The 15459-nt window shown below is 33.9% G+C and overlaps 1 protein-coding gene across 47 annotated transcripts in view; it reads right to left on the bottom strand.

Annotated features, from left to right (window-relative positions):
* Positions 1 to 15459, bottom strand: part of syngap1b (synaptic Ras GTPase activating protein 1b) — a 251493-nt gene that overhangs the window by 50633 nt on the left and 185401 nt on the right. For 26 of the 47 annotated variants that reach the window (XM_087284895.1, XM_087284916.1, XM_087284887.1 and 23 more), the window contains 8 exons: positions 15154 to 15393; positions 13392 to 13727; positions 11822 to 11966; positions 11604 to 11748; positions 10310 to 10546; positions 7079 to 7280; positions 4648 to 4853; positions 1633 to 1846 (listed from right to left, as the gene is read on the bottom strand). In XM_087284895.1, the coding sequence (XP_087141021.1) occupies positions 1633 to 1846; positions 4648 to 4853; positions 7079 to 7280; positions 10310 to 10546; positions 11604 to 11748; positions 11822 to 11966; positions 13392 to 13727; positions 15154 to 15393 (1725 nt within the window). 47 annotated transcript variants of the gene reach the window in all.

Genomic DNA, 15459 nt, shown 5'->3' with positions numbered 1-15459 from the left:
GCCTTACACATAACCACAATTTATATAATTATAAAGATGAGTGTGTTCACGTAAACCCTATAAATGAGGACTTCTCCTTCAATCCCTGTATCCAGCAGACTCAGTGCAGCAGGTCTCCTGACCTGTCTATTTTAACCGTTAGCCCTGCTGGTAATCTGGAGGATTTAGGCAAACACAGCAGCACGGCGATGTGTCTGAATGTGAACGAACTCCTGATAAAAGACAGCGTCCGCCATTTTCTAATTCTCATGCTGCTCTCCCGACAAAAATGCTAGCAGCACACACACAGCTTTGCTGTATGATCGGCCCTGACAAGATCGCGGGGGAAAACATGCAACAAACCCCGTGGATCATGGAAACAAACGCATAGGAGCCTTCATGAACGGCTAAATACTGAGTGCCCATGCCGTGGGTCCGTGACGTGTCTCACAGCTCGGGGTTGACTCTGGCAGGTCTGAAAGTGACATTTAAAAGCTTAACTAGGTTAATTAGGTTAACTAGGCAGGTTAGTGTAATTAGGCAAGTTATTGTATAACAATGGTTTGTTCTGTAGACTACTGAAAAAAATATATAGCTTAAATAATAATTCATTTATATCAGACATTGATAATACATTTTTATTAGATTATTTCTTAACTTTTATTATTAGAAATATATAATATTATTTGTAATATTATAATATTAAAATCTAGCATTATTAACTATTCTGACATTTATATTTCGAGGCCAAAGTGCAGCTGAATTGGCCAAGAACTGTCAAAATTACAACACAAAAAGCCTGATTTTAGCCAGTCTCTAATGTTCCAATTGTACCTTATTTCATTTTCATTATTATTTATTATTATTATTTTATTATTTTTATTATTATTTATTATTATTATTTTTATTATTATTATTATTAATAATAATAAAATATATATATTTTCGCTGTGATGTCACTATATTGCAAGTCTTCTTAAACCTTTTTAAAATAAATGTAGAATTTTATTATCATCATCATCATCATTTTCATCACAGCGAAAATAATTATTTTAAAAATAAAAAAATGTTTTAGTTTAATAAAATTAACTTTTCTAGTTATTCCAACATAAAAATATTAAGTTCAACTTTGTTTTTTTAAAAAAGAAAACTGATTAACTTATTAAAATAAGGTAAAGTCACATAAGTAACATTTGTTATTTATAATGATAATATAAAAAAGTGTAATAATATTGTTATTATTGTCATATATTTTTATTTTTTATTTTTTTCACAGTTTTTTTACAGTTTCTTTTTTTTTTTTTTTTTTTTAAAGCACTTACTGCTTTGAACACCGCACATACAGGATAATCACAGAAGTTTAACTTCAGGGTGAATTATTAGCTCTTATGCCAGGACCCTGAATCCCAAAATGGTGATGCAAGACTAATGTAAGGAATCTCAGTGGTATGTACTGACAGCACCCACATCATCCTGCAGCCTCTTTCCATGCAGTAAAGCAGGTCAGTGGCGCTTCCTTCTCCACAGGAACAAAGCGAACCCTCAGAAAAGCTGGTGAAACGTGTGCTAGGGAGCGAGCTGTTATTCAAGTGACAACTTCTATGAGAAATCTAAACGACATGGGCTGGGGTTTTATTCAGCAGAAGGACTTACCTTTGGGTCTGGATCAGTAATATCTGAACTGCTAGTACAGTACGCTGGACTGGAGCGGGCCAGTGGGGGACGGGCACCATAGAAAACATCTTTAGAAGAGGCTCGGTGAGGATGATCGCGGTCCGCAAACCCAGCCATTCCTGCACGGGATGGAGGAGCTCCACCGCTGGACATGGCAGAAGTTGGAGAGGGCAGACGAGTGATCTCTACTGAACTGTGGGAGATATGAGAACCAGAATATGAAGAAAATCCATTTCACTGTATACAGAAGGAATAATCCACTAAATTAAGCTCTGTTTCAAAACCTAGCAAGCCACATGGTGATGTTTTTAATATTATTGATTTTCTGTTGATTCAAATTTCATTAATTAATATCAGTATTATTAATGTAACAAATAAATAATTAATTAAGATTTCATAAAGGGGTATTTTAGTAAAATTTATGAGTAAATTTCTATTTTCTGTTTTTAATTTTCATTTAGGAATAGTTTTAGTAACTGGTCTTTTTGAAATTCGTAACAAAATAAAAGGAGTAAATGAATGATATATATATATATATATATATATATATATATATATATATATATATATATATATATATATATATATACGAATATATAGTGTTATATAGTGTTGTTTATAGTGTTGTTTTAGTATCATTTATGGGCTGCTATAGTTTCATATTTTTTGTTTTTATTTTAATTTTAGCGGTAGTTTTAGTAACTGGTCTTTTTTTTTTTTGCTCAGCCGCAAGCAAACCCCCTGCCACCCAACCACCCCCACCCCCCCCCCCCCCCCACCAACAAAAAAAAAAAGCTTATCACTTTTGTCTACGGCCCCGTCAACCCCCCTCTCCACTTTTGTCCGGCCCTAAATTTTGACAATAGTTTTATTAAGTGGTCTTTTTGTCATTTGTGCACAGAAGGAGTATTCCATTCACTTAAGTTCAGTTTCAAAACCTTAACTACCTTTTGGATTTTCTGTTGATTCAAATTTGATTCATTAATATCAGTATTATTTATGTAAGAAATAAATGATTAATTAAGATTTCATATAGGGGTATTTTAGTATAATTTATGAGTAAATTTCTATTTTCTGTTTTTATTTTTCATTTAGGAATAGTTTTAGTAACTGGTCTTTTTGTCATTCGTAACAAAATAAAAGGAGTAAATGAATGATATGTATGAATTCATTCATTAAGATTTCTTATAGTGTTGTTAAGTATCATTTATGTGCGTTACAGTTGCTTATTTTTTGTTTTTATTTTTATTTTAGGCATAGTTTAAGTTACTGGTCTTTTTGTGATTTGTAACAAAATGAAAGGAATCAATTAATGTTTTATAAATTAACTATTTAGGATTTACCCTTGCCCCCAGCCACAGCTACCCCCACCCACCCCAAAACTGCTTATCACTGTTGTCTACGGCCCCGTCTTCCCCCCTCTGCACTTCCGTCCACAACACCCCCTCTCGTCCGGCCCTGATTTTAACATTAGTTTTAGTAACTGTTTGTTGGTCATTTGGTTGTACACAGAAGGAATATTCTATTCACTTAAGCTCTGTTCCAAAAACTAGCTAGCCATGTGATGATATTTTTAATATTCTTGATTAAAATTGATTTATTAATATAAGTAATGTTAATTAATTCCTTATTTAAATATTACTAATATTATTATTATTATCAATGTTTAACGTCTCCTGACTATAAGGGCGTCAATGTGATCGTGCACACCAACGGCAGACGCAAAACCGTCATTTAAACATTAAACACATTGACACCCTTATAGTCAGGAGGCATTAATCATTTACGGAAAACGTGAGCAAAAAACATCTCGGTGTGCACAGGCCTTTAGTTTTTATAATTTATTCAATCATTTTCTTTTTGGATTAGTCGCCTTATAAATCTGGGGTCACCACAGCGGAATGAACTGCCAACTTATCAAGCGTATGTTTTACGCAGCACATGCCCTTCCAGCTGCAACCCATTACTGGGAAACACCCATAAGAACTCATTAAGACACATACACAACGAACAATTTGGCCAACCCAATTCACCTGTACTGCATGTCTTTATACTTGTGGGGGAAACCAGAGCACCTGGAGCAACCCACACGAACGAGGGGAGAACATGCAAACTTCACACAGAAACGCCAACTGACCCAGCCGAGGCTTGAACCAGCGACCTTCTCACTGAGTGGTGAACATGCTACCCACTGCACTGCCATGAAGCCTTTATACATTTCAAAATATATATATATATATGTAAAATAAATAAATAAATAAATATATATATATATATATATATATATATATATATATATATATATATATATATATATATATATACATATATGTACATATATATACATATATATATATATATATATATATATATATATATATATATATATATATATATATATATATATATATATATATATATATATATATTTTATTGTTAGCACACATTGCACATCCATTCCAGGTTGCAAAGCACCTACTCTGATGCATAAAAAATACAACTGTGCAGGTTTTTCAAGTTCTACAGATTTTTGGAGGTGCAGATGCGACACAAATAAAACACACACACACACACACACACACGCACACACACACACACACACACACACACACACACACACACACACACACACACACACACACACACACACACACACACACACACACACACACACACACACACACACACACACAGCTGAAGTTTAATTCAATTCAATTATTACTATAATTACAATAATTACTGTTTCAAAGCAGGTGCAGATTATTGCATTACAATCAAATTCGGAAAAGTTTAGGTTATTAGTTATCATTACATTATTAGTTACTAATACCTTTTAACTAATTAACTAGTAACTAATAGCGTTTACCAGTTAAAGTTCTTAAATATAAACATAATTAACCTGCAGTTATATAGTATATATGCGATGTCTATATGTGTACTGTACATGTTTAATGACGTGTATTTGTTTATTAAGTGTGTGTGGAGTTTTGTTACCTGTTAAGGTCTCTCATCATGAGATTCTGGAACTCAGACGAGACGCCCCTGTTGAAGCTGGGTCGGGACAGCAGTCGGTCTGTCTGTCTCTCTGCAGGCTGTCTGTCTGTCTGATGACTGGGCTGCCTCTGCAGGTGAGGGTTGCGGAGGGCCATGCTGATGTCATTGAGGAGGCGGGGCAATGGTCCAAGTTTGATGATGGCATCCTTTGACACAATAAACCAAGACCTAATTGATGACTGAGGTCAAATGTAAGAAAACAATCACTGTCATCACATATACATCAGGGGTTCTTATGTGAATACTACATTTGCATGTCAATACAGTGCATTAATGTCTATCTGTCTTTAAAGGTTTTTCATCTTTCAAATATGTCTGGTTAAATGGTTACATTAGACTGTTGTAAAGCAAAGGATGAATTAAAATTATACCGTTTATAAATCATTATTTTTTATGACATTTTGTGTTATATATTGAATAAAATTTTTGTAACTGCATTTTACAAGTCAGTAAAAATTTTTTTTAAAACTACAATAAAATAATGATGATAATTTAAATGTAAAAAGTGGAACATTTGAGATAAAAAAATAAAATAAAACAAAATAAAATAGACAATAAAATAAAACAACATAAATAATATTAAATTAAATAACACACAATAAAATTAAATACAAAAATAAAATAAGGCAAAAGCCACAAAAGGATAAAATACAAGGAAAAAATTAAATGCAAAAATAAAATAGGGCAAGCCACAATAAAATAAAATAAAATTTATTAAAATAGGATTTGATAGATCAGAAAAAAAAAAACAATAAAATAAAATAACTAATAAAATCTATTAAAATAAAATTAACAATAGAATAAAAACAAATGCAATTTAATTAAATAAAAGACAATGTAATAAAATAAAATTATAAAATAAAATGCATTAAAATAAGAAGTAATAAATAAAAAACCTGTAAAAATATAATTAAAATGTAATTCAATAAATACAATATAATAAAATAAAACAATAAAAAAACTGAAATATGTTAAAATAAAATGTATTCATTTAAAAATATATAATTAAAAAAAATCAATAAAATGTAATTAATTAAAAGGCAATATAATAAAGTAAAACAATACATTTAAAATAAAATACATATTTCTTTTATAAAATAACATAAATAAAATGCAATTAAACAAAAGACAATAAAATTAAATTAAATACATTAAAATATATATTTTTTCATTTTAAAAATAAAAATAATATAAAATAACAAAAAGTGCAATTAAAAAGGACAATATAATTAAATAAAGCAATAAAATAAAATACATTAAAATAAAACGTATTGATTAAAAAAATATTAAATAAAATAACATAAATAAAAAATGTAATTAATTAAAAGATAATAAAATAAAACAATAAAATAAAACGCATTAATAAAAAAGACTATAAATAAAACGGCAAATAAAATTTTATTAAATAAGAGACAATATAATAAAATAAAACAATATTTGTAAAATTAAATTTATTATTTTTTAAATTAATATAAATAAATTATATGCAATTAAATAAAAAATATATATAATAAAAAACATAAAATAATAAAATAAAATGCATTCAAATAAAATTAATTTATTTAAAAAATATAAAAATAACATAAACAAATAAAATGCAATTAAATATAAGTCAATAAAATTAAATAAAACAAAATGCATTAAAATAAAATCTATTCATTAAAAGTATACAATAAAATAACATAAATATAATTTATTTTATTAAAAGACAATATAATAATATAAAACAATAAAATAAAATGCATTAAACAAAATTTTATAAATTAAAATAACAATAAAATAACATAAATAACATTTTATTAAATGAAAGACAATATAATAAAACAAAAAAATGAAATAAAATAAAATGCAAAAAAATTTAATTATATTAAATTAAAATATACGTTTAAAAATAAAAAAACTATAAAACAAAATAACAAATAAAATTTAATTAAATAAAAAACTAAATAATAAAATAAAACACTTAAATAAAATGCATCAGAATAACATTTTATAAATTAAAAACAATAAAACAAAATAAATAAAAGTTTATGAAATAAAACACAATAAAATAAAATAAAATGTATTCATTAAAAAATAACATAAATAAAAAAATATAATTCAACAAACAAAAAATTAAATAAAAAACTATAAAATAAAATACTATAAATTTAATTAAATAAAGTACAATAAAAATACAAAAAATTATTAATTAATAATAACAAAGGCAAAAAGGCAAAAAGGCAATTTGAATATGCATATAATAATAAAACTGAGACAGCACAATTAAATATCAAATAATACCAAATGTGCACAACACAAAAATGACGTAACTCTAAAATGATTTGCCCACATTGATAAGCCATGTTGTGGCTAATAAATCCTCACGTACCTTGCTCAGCTGAGCCATAACCTCCCAGAGCAGACTGTGCAGGATGGAGAGCTCGCGGCCTAGGTCAATGTAGCCCTCGAAGGCCCCAGCATTGCTCACACTGTCCAGATTGGAGATCTCATAGAGAAACTGCTGCATGGAGCCCCACTCCATCTCCAGAAACTCATTCATGAAGCACATGTACTCCTCCTTACTGCCAAACCTGCAAGACGAGAGGACAGAGTGGAGAATGTTACCACAAAGATATTGAACGATCATAATGTTGGCTGCTGATTCTGAACATTTTCTTAAAGCTTAAAAGGGAAAGATCTGGAATGATGGCCCAAAAGTCATGAATAAACCAATAAAATGTAAGTGTTAAAGAGGTCTCCACCAGCAAAGACACATCTGCTGAATTTAAGAAGAAAGTCCTGGGTTTATAAATGTACCATATGCTGTTCTAGATGAATACCATTTAAAGAGACTTATACTCTTCCTCCACTTGCTCTAAACCTGTTTGAATTTCTTTCTTTTATTGAACACAAAAGAAGGTAATTTGAAGAATTCTGGAAACTGACAGCCATTTACTTCCATAATAATATAAAAAATATATACTATGGAAGACGATCAACAGTGATCTAATCTTTGCAGTTCGTTGGAAAACCACACATCTGTCTCTGAACTGGACTACAAATACCATTATGCACCTTACACACATCAGTTCCTGATTCCCCCTGATTACTCACACACAGCTGGAAGCTCATAATAGACTGCTTACCAAGACTATATATGTATCTCATTCTTGTCTTGTTTATTTCCTGAAGCGTTCAATTGTGTTACCGTGTTTCCTGACCCTTGCCTGGTTTATTGTTTCATGCTGTTTGCCACCTGTACCAATCTATTCGTCTGTGACCCTGACTACTCTTCTGGATTACCTGCATGCTTCTGTCTGTTCCTGTTGTGACCTTTACCTCCCTGACGATTCTCGTAAAATAAAGACTCTGCATTTGGATCCTCAACTCCGTTGCCAGACTCGCATACGGGAAGTATTCATAGCGCTTCACTTTTTACCTTTTTGCCAAATAAATTTGCAACAATTTTTCACATTGTCATTACGGGGTATTGTGTGTAGAATTTTGAGGAAATAAATGAATTTAATCCATTGTGGAATAAGGCTGTAACATAAAACAATGTGGATAAAGTCAAGCGCTACGAATACTTTCTGGATGCGCTGTATCGTACCACGTGTCCAACAGAAGAAAGAAACTCAAATAGAAAGAACAAATGCTATAAAGGTTTAAAAGCACTCCTGAGGTTGAGTAAATACCTCTAAATCACAATTATCATGATTTAGGAAAAATTGAAATAAAGGCAGCTAAAAGCAGAAATCAAAACATGACAATGAAGTTACACTCCACTTTTTTTTTTCTTTTTCTTTTTTTACAAGTCTCCTATGTTTAAACAGTTGAGTTTTACCATTTTTTAATCCATTCAGCCAATGTCCAGGGGCCTTATGTACGTCATGTAAGAATTGCATTGAAATCATACTAAAACACTACGTACGCACAAAGCTGTAAATGTGCGTACGCAGTAAAAAATTCAGATGTATGAAACACTCTGTACGCAGAATCCCACGCATATTCTCTTTGTACATTTGACTTAACTTGAAACTGAGCGCATGTGCACGAGTGCAAAACCCCTCCCTGCCTCTTCCCCCTAATAAATATGGTAATGACTCTACTTTGGCAAAATCAAATGAAAAAGCAATGGCGAAAGCAAGCAAGAAGAGAAACTCTGAACAGAATGTGAATTAGAGGTGCTCCGATATTTAGGTAGATCGGAGAAAAACGGTGTTATTTGCAAATTTATCTTCCAGAATTAATAACAAAAGAAAAAAAATAGAGTGGGGAGAGTTTAACTGACGTGGTTAACACAGTGGGGTCTGAACAGCGCACTGTGAGTGAATTAAAAAAGAAATGGTCTGATGTAAAGGTGTAAAATTTTGTAGTGTATATTTAGGCTAAGTGCAAATAGCACACCTCGATGGAATGAGCTAGTTGAATGCCCATCACTGTTTGATCGACAGAGGCAACAGAACTAAAAACAGCAGTAAACAGCAGTTTGAGTGGGGCAGCTCATAAAGCGCATGGCAACATGTTTTGACACTAGCGATCATAAACCTGGTTCGAATCCAGGTCTGATGAATTCATTCTTTTTTCCCCATTACATATCAGATTTTGCCAACTCTTCATCACGAGGAAGACAAGTAGGAATCATTAATAAATGCGTGTATTATGTTAAGCGCATTTGAGCATCACATATTATCTGCACATTTATTGAATGGAAATGTTTCCCATTCATGTATGCAAATTTTTCTTCAGAACGATCAGTCGATCGCTCCGATTACATTGGGAAAACCAGCGATCGCTGTAAATTGTGCTTTAATGTTTGGCTGGTCAACTGCATAGTATGGAAACCTTATATACCTACTAGACATGCGGATGAACCCGTTCCATACAGCTGCCATTGCACAGCTCAGACACTTTGTTGTGTGCAATTTAACACAATTGCCTCTAGGAGTCGCCAATGAATATAAAAGAAACACACACAAGAAATGCACGTACGCCAGACATGAAGTTGGCATGGACCAACGCACATTCCCACAATCATTTCATCGTTAGTAAATCCAAATGTGAGTGTGAAGCCTGGCGTACGCAAAGTTTTTGTATGTACGTAAAATTGATACATGAGGCCCCAGGTATGTAGCAGCATGTTTATCTTAGCTTAGCATAAATCATTAAATCAGATTAGGCCATTAGCATCTTGCACAAAAATGATTGTTTTTTTGATAATTTTCCTTTTTAAAGTTTGACTCTTCTGTAGTTACTGTATGTATGACTACGAAAAATTAAAAGTTGATATTTTCTAGGCAGATACAGCTAAATACGCAAAAATGAGAGAACAGTTCCTAGCCATGTTGACCTAGAAAATAGCAACTTTTCCTTTTTGGTAAATCTTGAAACAAGGTTCAAGCTTTAAACTGTAAAAATAATCTAAACTCTGGTCATTTTTGAGTATGAAGCAAACAGTTTTATCCAAATTCAATAATTTATGCTAAGATAAGCTAAAAGTTCAGCTAAATTAATTCAAAATTGGTCAATCTCAACTGTTTAACTCTAGTTGATTTGTAAAATGAGCTTATTTCCAAAAAAAGTTGAGTGTTTCTGAGATTTTGAAGGTGTGTGTACTGACTTGGAGAAGTTTGCGAGGTTCTGGACCACTTTGGCGATGAGTGTGAGTGTTCGTGAGGTCTGCTCATCGGGATATTCCTGCGTGAGGTTGAACAGAGATGGAGACATGATGGCTGGACAGAGGAAGCGCAGGAAGAGGGAGCCGCTGATCAGTCGATCAGCAATGTCTTCTCTTCCTCTCTCAGCACAGCGGACACGCCATGATGCAAACACTTCCTTCAGCTCTCGCGGGAACGCACTGAAAACACATCAAATTAAACATTACCATTCACACTCATGAAGATTGAGAGCATCAGACAAAACTTTAAAACCCTGAATCAATATTGGAGCTACTTTTGCATGCTGGAGGAAGAACGACGCCATGGCTGAAGTATTTCTATTAGACAGGTTATGTTCTGTTTTAAAACTATTTCAGTCACACAGAGCTGATGTAGATTGTGTTGTTATGAATGGGTTATATGCGCAGAAGTGTTTCAATCTCCCGGTGAAAGATTGATGTGACTATTTACAGTTTATAGGAGTTGAACATCTCCCATGGCCAGCACAGTCACCAGATCTAAATATTATTGAGCTACTTTAGGGTATTTTGGAGGAGCGAGTCAGGAAATGTTTTTCTCCACCAGCATCATGCAGTGTCCCGGCCACTATTCTGCAAGAAGAATAGCTCAAAATCCCTCTGATCACTGTGAGGACTTGTATATGTCATTCCCAAGATGACATGATGCTGTATTGGCCACAAAAGAAGGACCTACACCATACTAATGAATTATTGGGTTCTAAAACCAGGTTTTATTGTATTGTATTGTATTGTAACTCCTGTATATATTTAAATTAAATCACAAAGCAAAAACTATTAATAGGCAAAACTCATATCAAATAATTAAATAAATAAATAAGTAAATTATTTAAAATAAACAAATAAATGAATCAATAATGAGTCTCATTATATTATTTTCATCTGCACTTAATATCAGATAAAAAAACTTATGACTATCATCAAAAGAGCCTTTTAAACTGATTTAAAAAGTAATAGAATAATACAATTAGCAGTAAAATGTAAGACAAAAACGTAAAAATAAATCAATTTAAAATACCACTATATAGCCCTGTTGTGTGGCGCGCTTAATGACACCAATCATATATAAACGTTATTTATAAATAACTGTGCAAAACAAAAGTGCCCTACTTTGATATATCAGCCTGCTTCAATGCATCCTGCAGCTTTTTTCAGGATTATTTTGCACAACTCAATCATTTTTAAACGAATGTGTTGATTCAAAATCAATAAAACTGACCAATATGAGTTGATGATTTTGCAGAGGGCGAGCTCACAGCACATCCGGAGGTTGGCTTGATGTTCGGGCAGTATTGAAGGGGGAGTTCGCATCGGGTCCACTTCACAGTTCTCCTCTGATTCATACAGCGCTCGGATAAAATCACCTGGATGAAAAACCAGAGCATCAGCAAACAGCAAGAGCAGTCACTGCAGCTCTTGAAATTATAATGGGCCCACCTAAAACATCTTTGAGGTACTTGTGTCCGATGAGTTTGAGGTACTCTTCTATGGCTTTGGTGGCCAGGGTGTTTTCTCTGAAGATCAGGTGCTCGCGGTCGATGAAGCGATCCACCTCACACATCGCCATGTCTGACAGAAAATCCTGGAGCAGAGCAAAAATAAAACAACATGCTCAATTCAGGTCAAGTTTATTTGTATAGCTCTTTTCACAATAATTATTGTTTCAAAGCAGGTGCAGATTATTGCATTATAATCAAATTCTGAAAAGTTAAGGTTATTAGTTACCATAACTTTAATAGTAACTCGTAACTTTAACTCATTAACTAGTAACAGTTATTGTATATAAATATAGTTAACCTGCAGTTACAGTTGAAGTCAGAATTATTAGCCCCCCTTTGAATTTTTTTCTCTTTTTTAAATATTTTCCAAAATATATTTAACAGAGCAAAGAAATTTTTAAAGTAAAAATCAATATTTATTTATAATAAAATAAAATAAAAGACAAAACAAACTACCCCAAGAGGGAAAATTAACAAAACAAATAAACAAACAAAACAAACTAGACTGGGCAGGCTGTCAGGGATCAGGGCTGGAAGACAGGACAAGGCAAGATACGACAACGAACTGGCACAGGACAGCAGACATGAGGAGAATATAAGCAGAAATAATTAACGCACAAACAGGTGAACAGGATAAACTAATAATGCGTAAACAAAGAGGGTGGGACTAGAAAATAGACAGGAGAGCACAACACGTGCATGGACCAAGCATGCTTGAAATAGCGCTCATACAAAAAGACACACAATGACAGAAAATGAGTGTTCGACCTGAGAAAACTCGAGCCGAGCACAACATACAACACATGACAGAACTAGTGTCTGGACTGATACACCAAAATAAGAATTAACAAGACCGAAGTGACAGAATCCTGACATAAAAGGGTTTTAAAAACTGCTTAAATTCTAGTCGAATAAAACTATTAAGACTTTCTCCAGAAGAAAAAATATAACAGGAACACTGCAAAAAATGCTTTTCTTACTTAGATTTTTTGCTTTGTTTCTAGTCCAAATATCTAAAAGTTCCTAAATCAAGAAGAATTTTCCAGACAAGCAAAACATATTGTCTTGTTTTGAGAAATAATATGCCAATATTAAGTGAGTTTTTCCTTAAAACAAGCAAAATAATCTGCCAATGGGGTAAGCAAAATAATCTTACGTCGAAAGAAAAAGCAAGATTCATTTGCTTACGCCATTGGCAGATTATTTTGCTTGTTTTAAGGAAAAACCCACTTAATATTGGCATATTATTTCTCAAAACAAGACAATATGTTTAGCTTGTCTAGAAAATGCTTCGTGATTTAAGAAATTTTAGATATTTAGACTAGAAACAAGACAAAAATCTAAGCAAGACAAGCATTTTTTGCAGTGAAATACTGTAAAAATTTCCTTGCTCTGTTAAACATAATTTGAGAATTATTTAAAAAAGAAAAAAAAAATTCAAATGAGGGCTAAAAGTTTTGACTTCAACTGTATATTAGATCTTATTAAAAAGTCAAAGACAGCTGTACCTTGGCCTTCCCTGTGCTCTGTAGGATGTGCACCAGAGCACAGGCCACTTCTTCTTTGCTCTTGACACTCAGCAGTGGCTCCAGGACCGCACACAGCGTCCGGTAGTTGTTTGTGACGTACTCTGCAAACTCTTTATACAGTTCCATCGGCAGGATGCTCATGGTCTGAAAGCGTGACTTGAGCCGCAGCGAGGCATTGATGATCTTCCCTCCTCCGACGCCGCCACCCTTGGCCAGAACACTGGGCTGAATGACGGGGTACCATTGCTCCACAAACTGACGGCCAGTGATGCTGGAAATGGGGATGCTGACCAAGCCAAGGTACGTGCTCTTCTCCTGTTACAATGAAGACACAAATCATTGTTAGTTGCCTTAAAATAACAGGATGCACTAAACGGTTCTTCTACGTACTTGACTATTTGTTATCATTTATTTGTGCATTTTTGTATTTAAAAAAAAACCCTGTTCCTGCAGTTTTGTATTTGCTTTTGCATATTATAAGCTGCTTGCTTCATGCTAACTGTGAGCATATACACTGACCGGCCACTTTATTAGAAACACCTTACTAGAACTGAGTTCATTTTGCCTTCAGAACTGCCTTAATCCTTTGTGGCAAAGATTCAACAAGGTACTGGAAATATTCCTCAGAGATTTTGGTCCATACTGACATGACATCATCACGCAGTTGCTACAGATCTGTCGGCTGCACATCCATGATGCGAATCTCCCGTTCCACCACATACCAAAGGTGCTCTATTGGATTGAGGTATGGTGACTGTGGAGGCCGTTGAGTACGGTGAACTCATTGTCATGTTCAAGAAACCAGTCTGAGAAAAATCGTGTTTTATGACATGGAACGTTATCCTGCTGGAAGTAGCCACCAGATGATGGGTACACTGTGGTCATAAAGGGATGGACATGGTCAGCAACAATACTCAGGTAGGCTGTGATGTTGACACAATGCTCAGTTGGCGCTAATGGGCCCAAAGTGTGCCAAGAAAATATCCCTTATACCAATACACCACTATTGATACAAGACAGGATGGATCCATGCTTTCATGTTGTTGATGCCAAACTCTGACCCTACCATTCGAATGTCACAGCAGAAATCGAGACTCATCAGACCTGGCAATGTTTTTCCAATCTTCTATTGTCCAATTTTGGTGAGCCTGTGCAAATTGTAGCCTCAGTTTCCTGTTCTTAGCTGACAGGAGTGGCACCCGGTGTGGTTTTCTGCTGCTGTAGCCCATCTGCCTTAAGGTTGGATGTGTTGTGCGTTCAGGAATGCTCTTCTGCATACCTCGGTTGTACTGTTGCCTTTCTATCAGCTCAAACCAGTCTGGCCATTTTCCTCTGACATCAACAAAGCATGTGCGCTCACAGAACTGCCAAACCTTAGAGATGGTTGTGCGTAAAAATCCCAGTAGATCAGCAGTTTCTGAAATACTCAGACCAGCCCGTCTGGCAGCAACAACCATGCCACGTTCAAAGTCACTTAAATCCCCTTTCTTCCTCGTTCTGATGCTCAGTTTGAACTGCAGAACATCGTCTTGACCATGTCCACATGCCTAAATGCACTGAGTTGCTGCTATAAGATTGGCTGATTAGAAAATTTGCGTTAACAAGCAGTTGAACAGGTATACCTAATAAAGTGGTCGGTAAGTGTATATAAATAGTATTTTCTATTTAGCATGAACTAACTTATATAAAACAGCCACCAAACAGCAGCCTTAAAGAATTAATCTTGAGTTGAATATTTTACCTTGCGTCTCTTCTTGTCCGTCTCTTTGTACAGATGAAGGCGGAGGTTGCGGACAGCAGGCAGGTTGTTGAACTCAAAGTGCTCACCCCAGAAGACAGTGTCGGTACGGGGTTTGCTGGTGGTGCGAGCGTACAGCATGTCATCCAAGCACAGTTCACAATAATAGCGCTTTTTGGGTGGGAGCTCACGGGCCTCAATGATCCACAGCTTCAGGACGTTGTCGACACGCCGACTGTTGTCCTTTGAATGACAAAGAGAGATGGTAAACACAGCAGAATCATATGTGCACTGTATACTGTATGTACT

This window comes from Danio rerio, chromosome 16 (genome assembly GCF_052040795.2).
Source record: "Danio rerio strain M-AB ecotype USA chromosome 16, GRCz13ab, whole genome shotgun sequence".
Taxonomy (NCBI): Eukaryota; Metazoa; Chordata; class Actinopteri; order Cypriniformes; family Danionidae; genus Danio; species Danio rerio.
The sequence above is the reverse complement of the archived record's forward strand: the minus strand, read 5'-3'. Positions and strand labels throughout refer to the sequence as shown.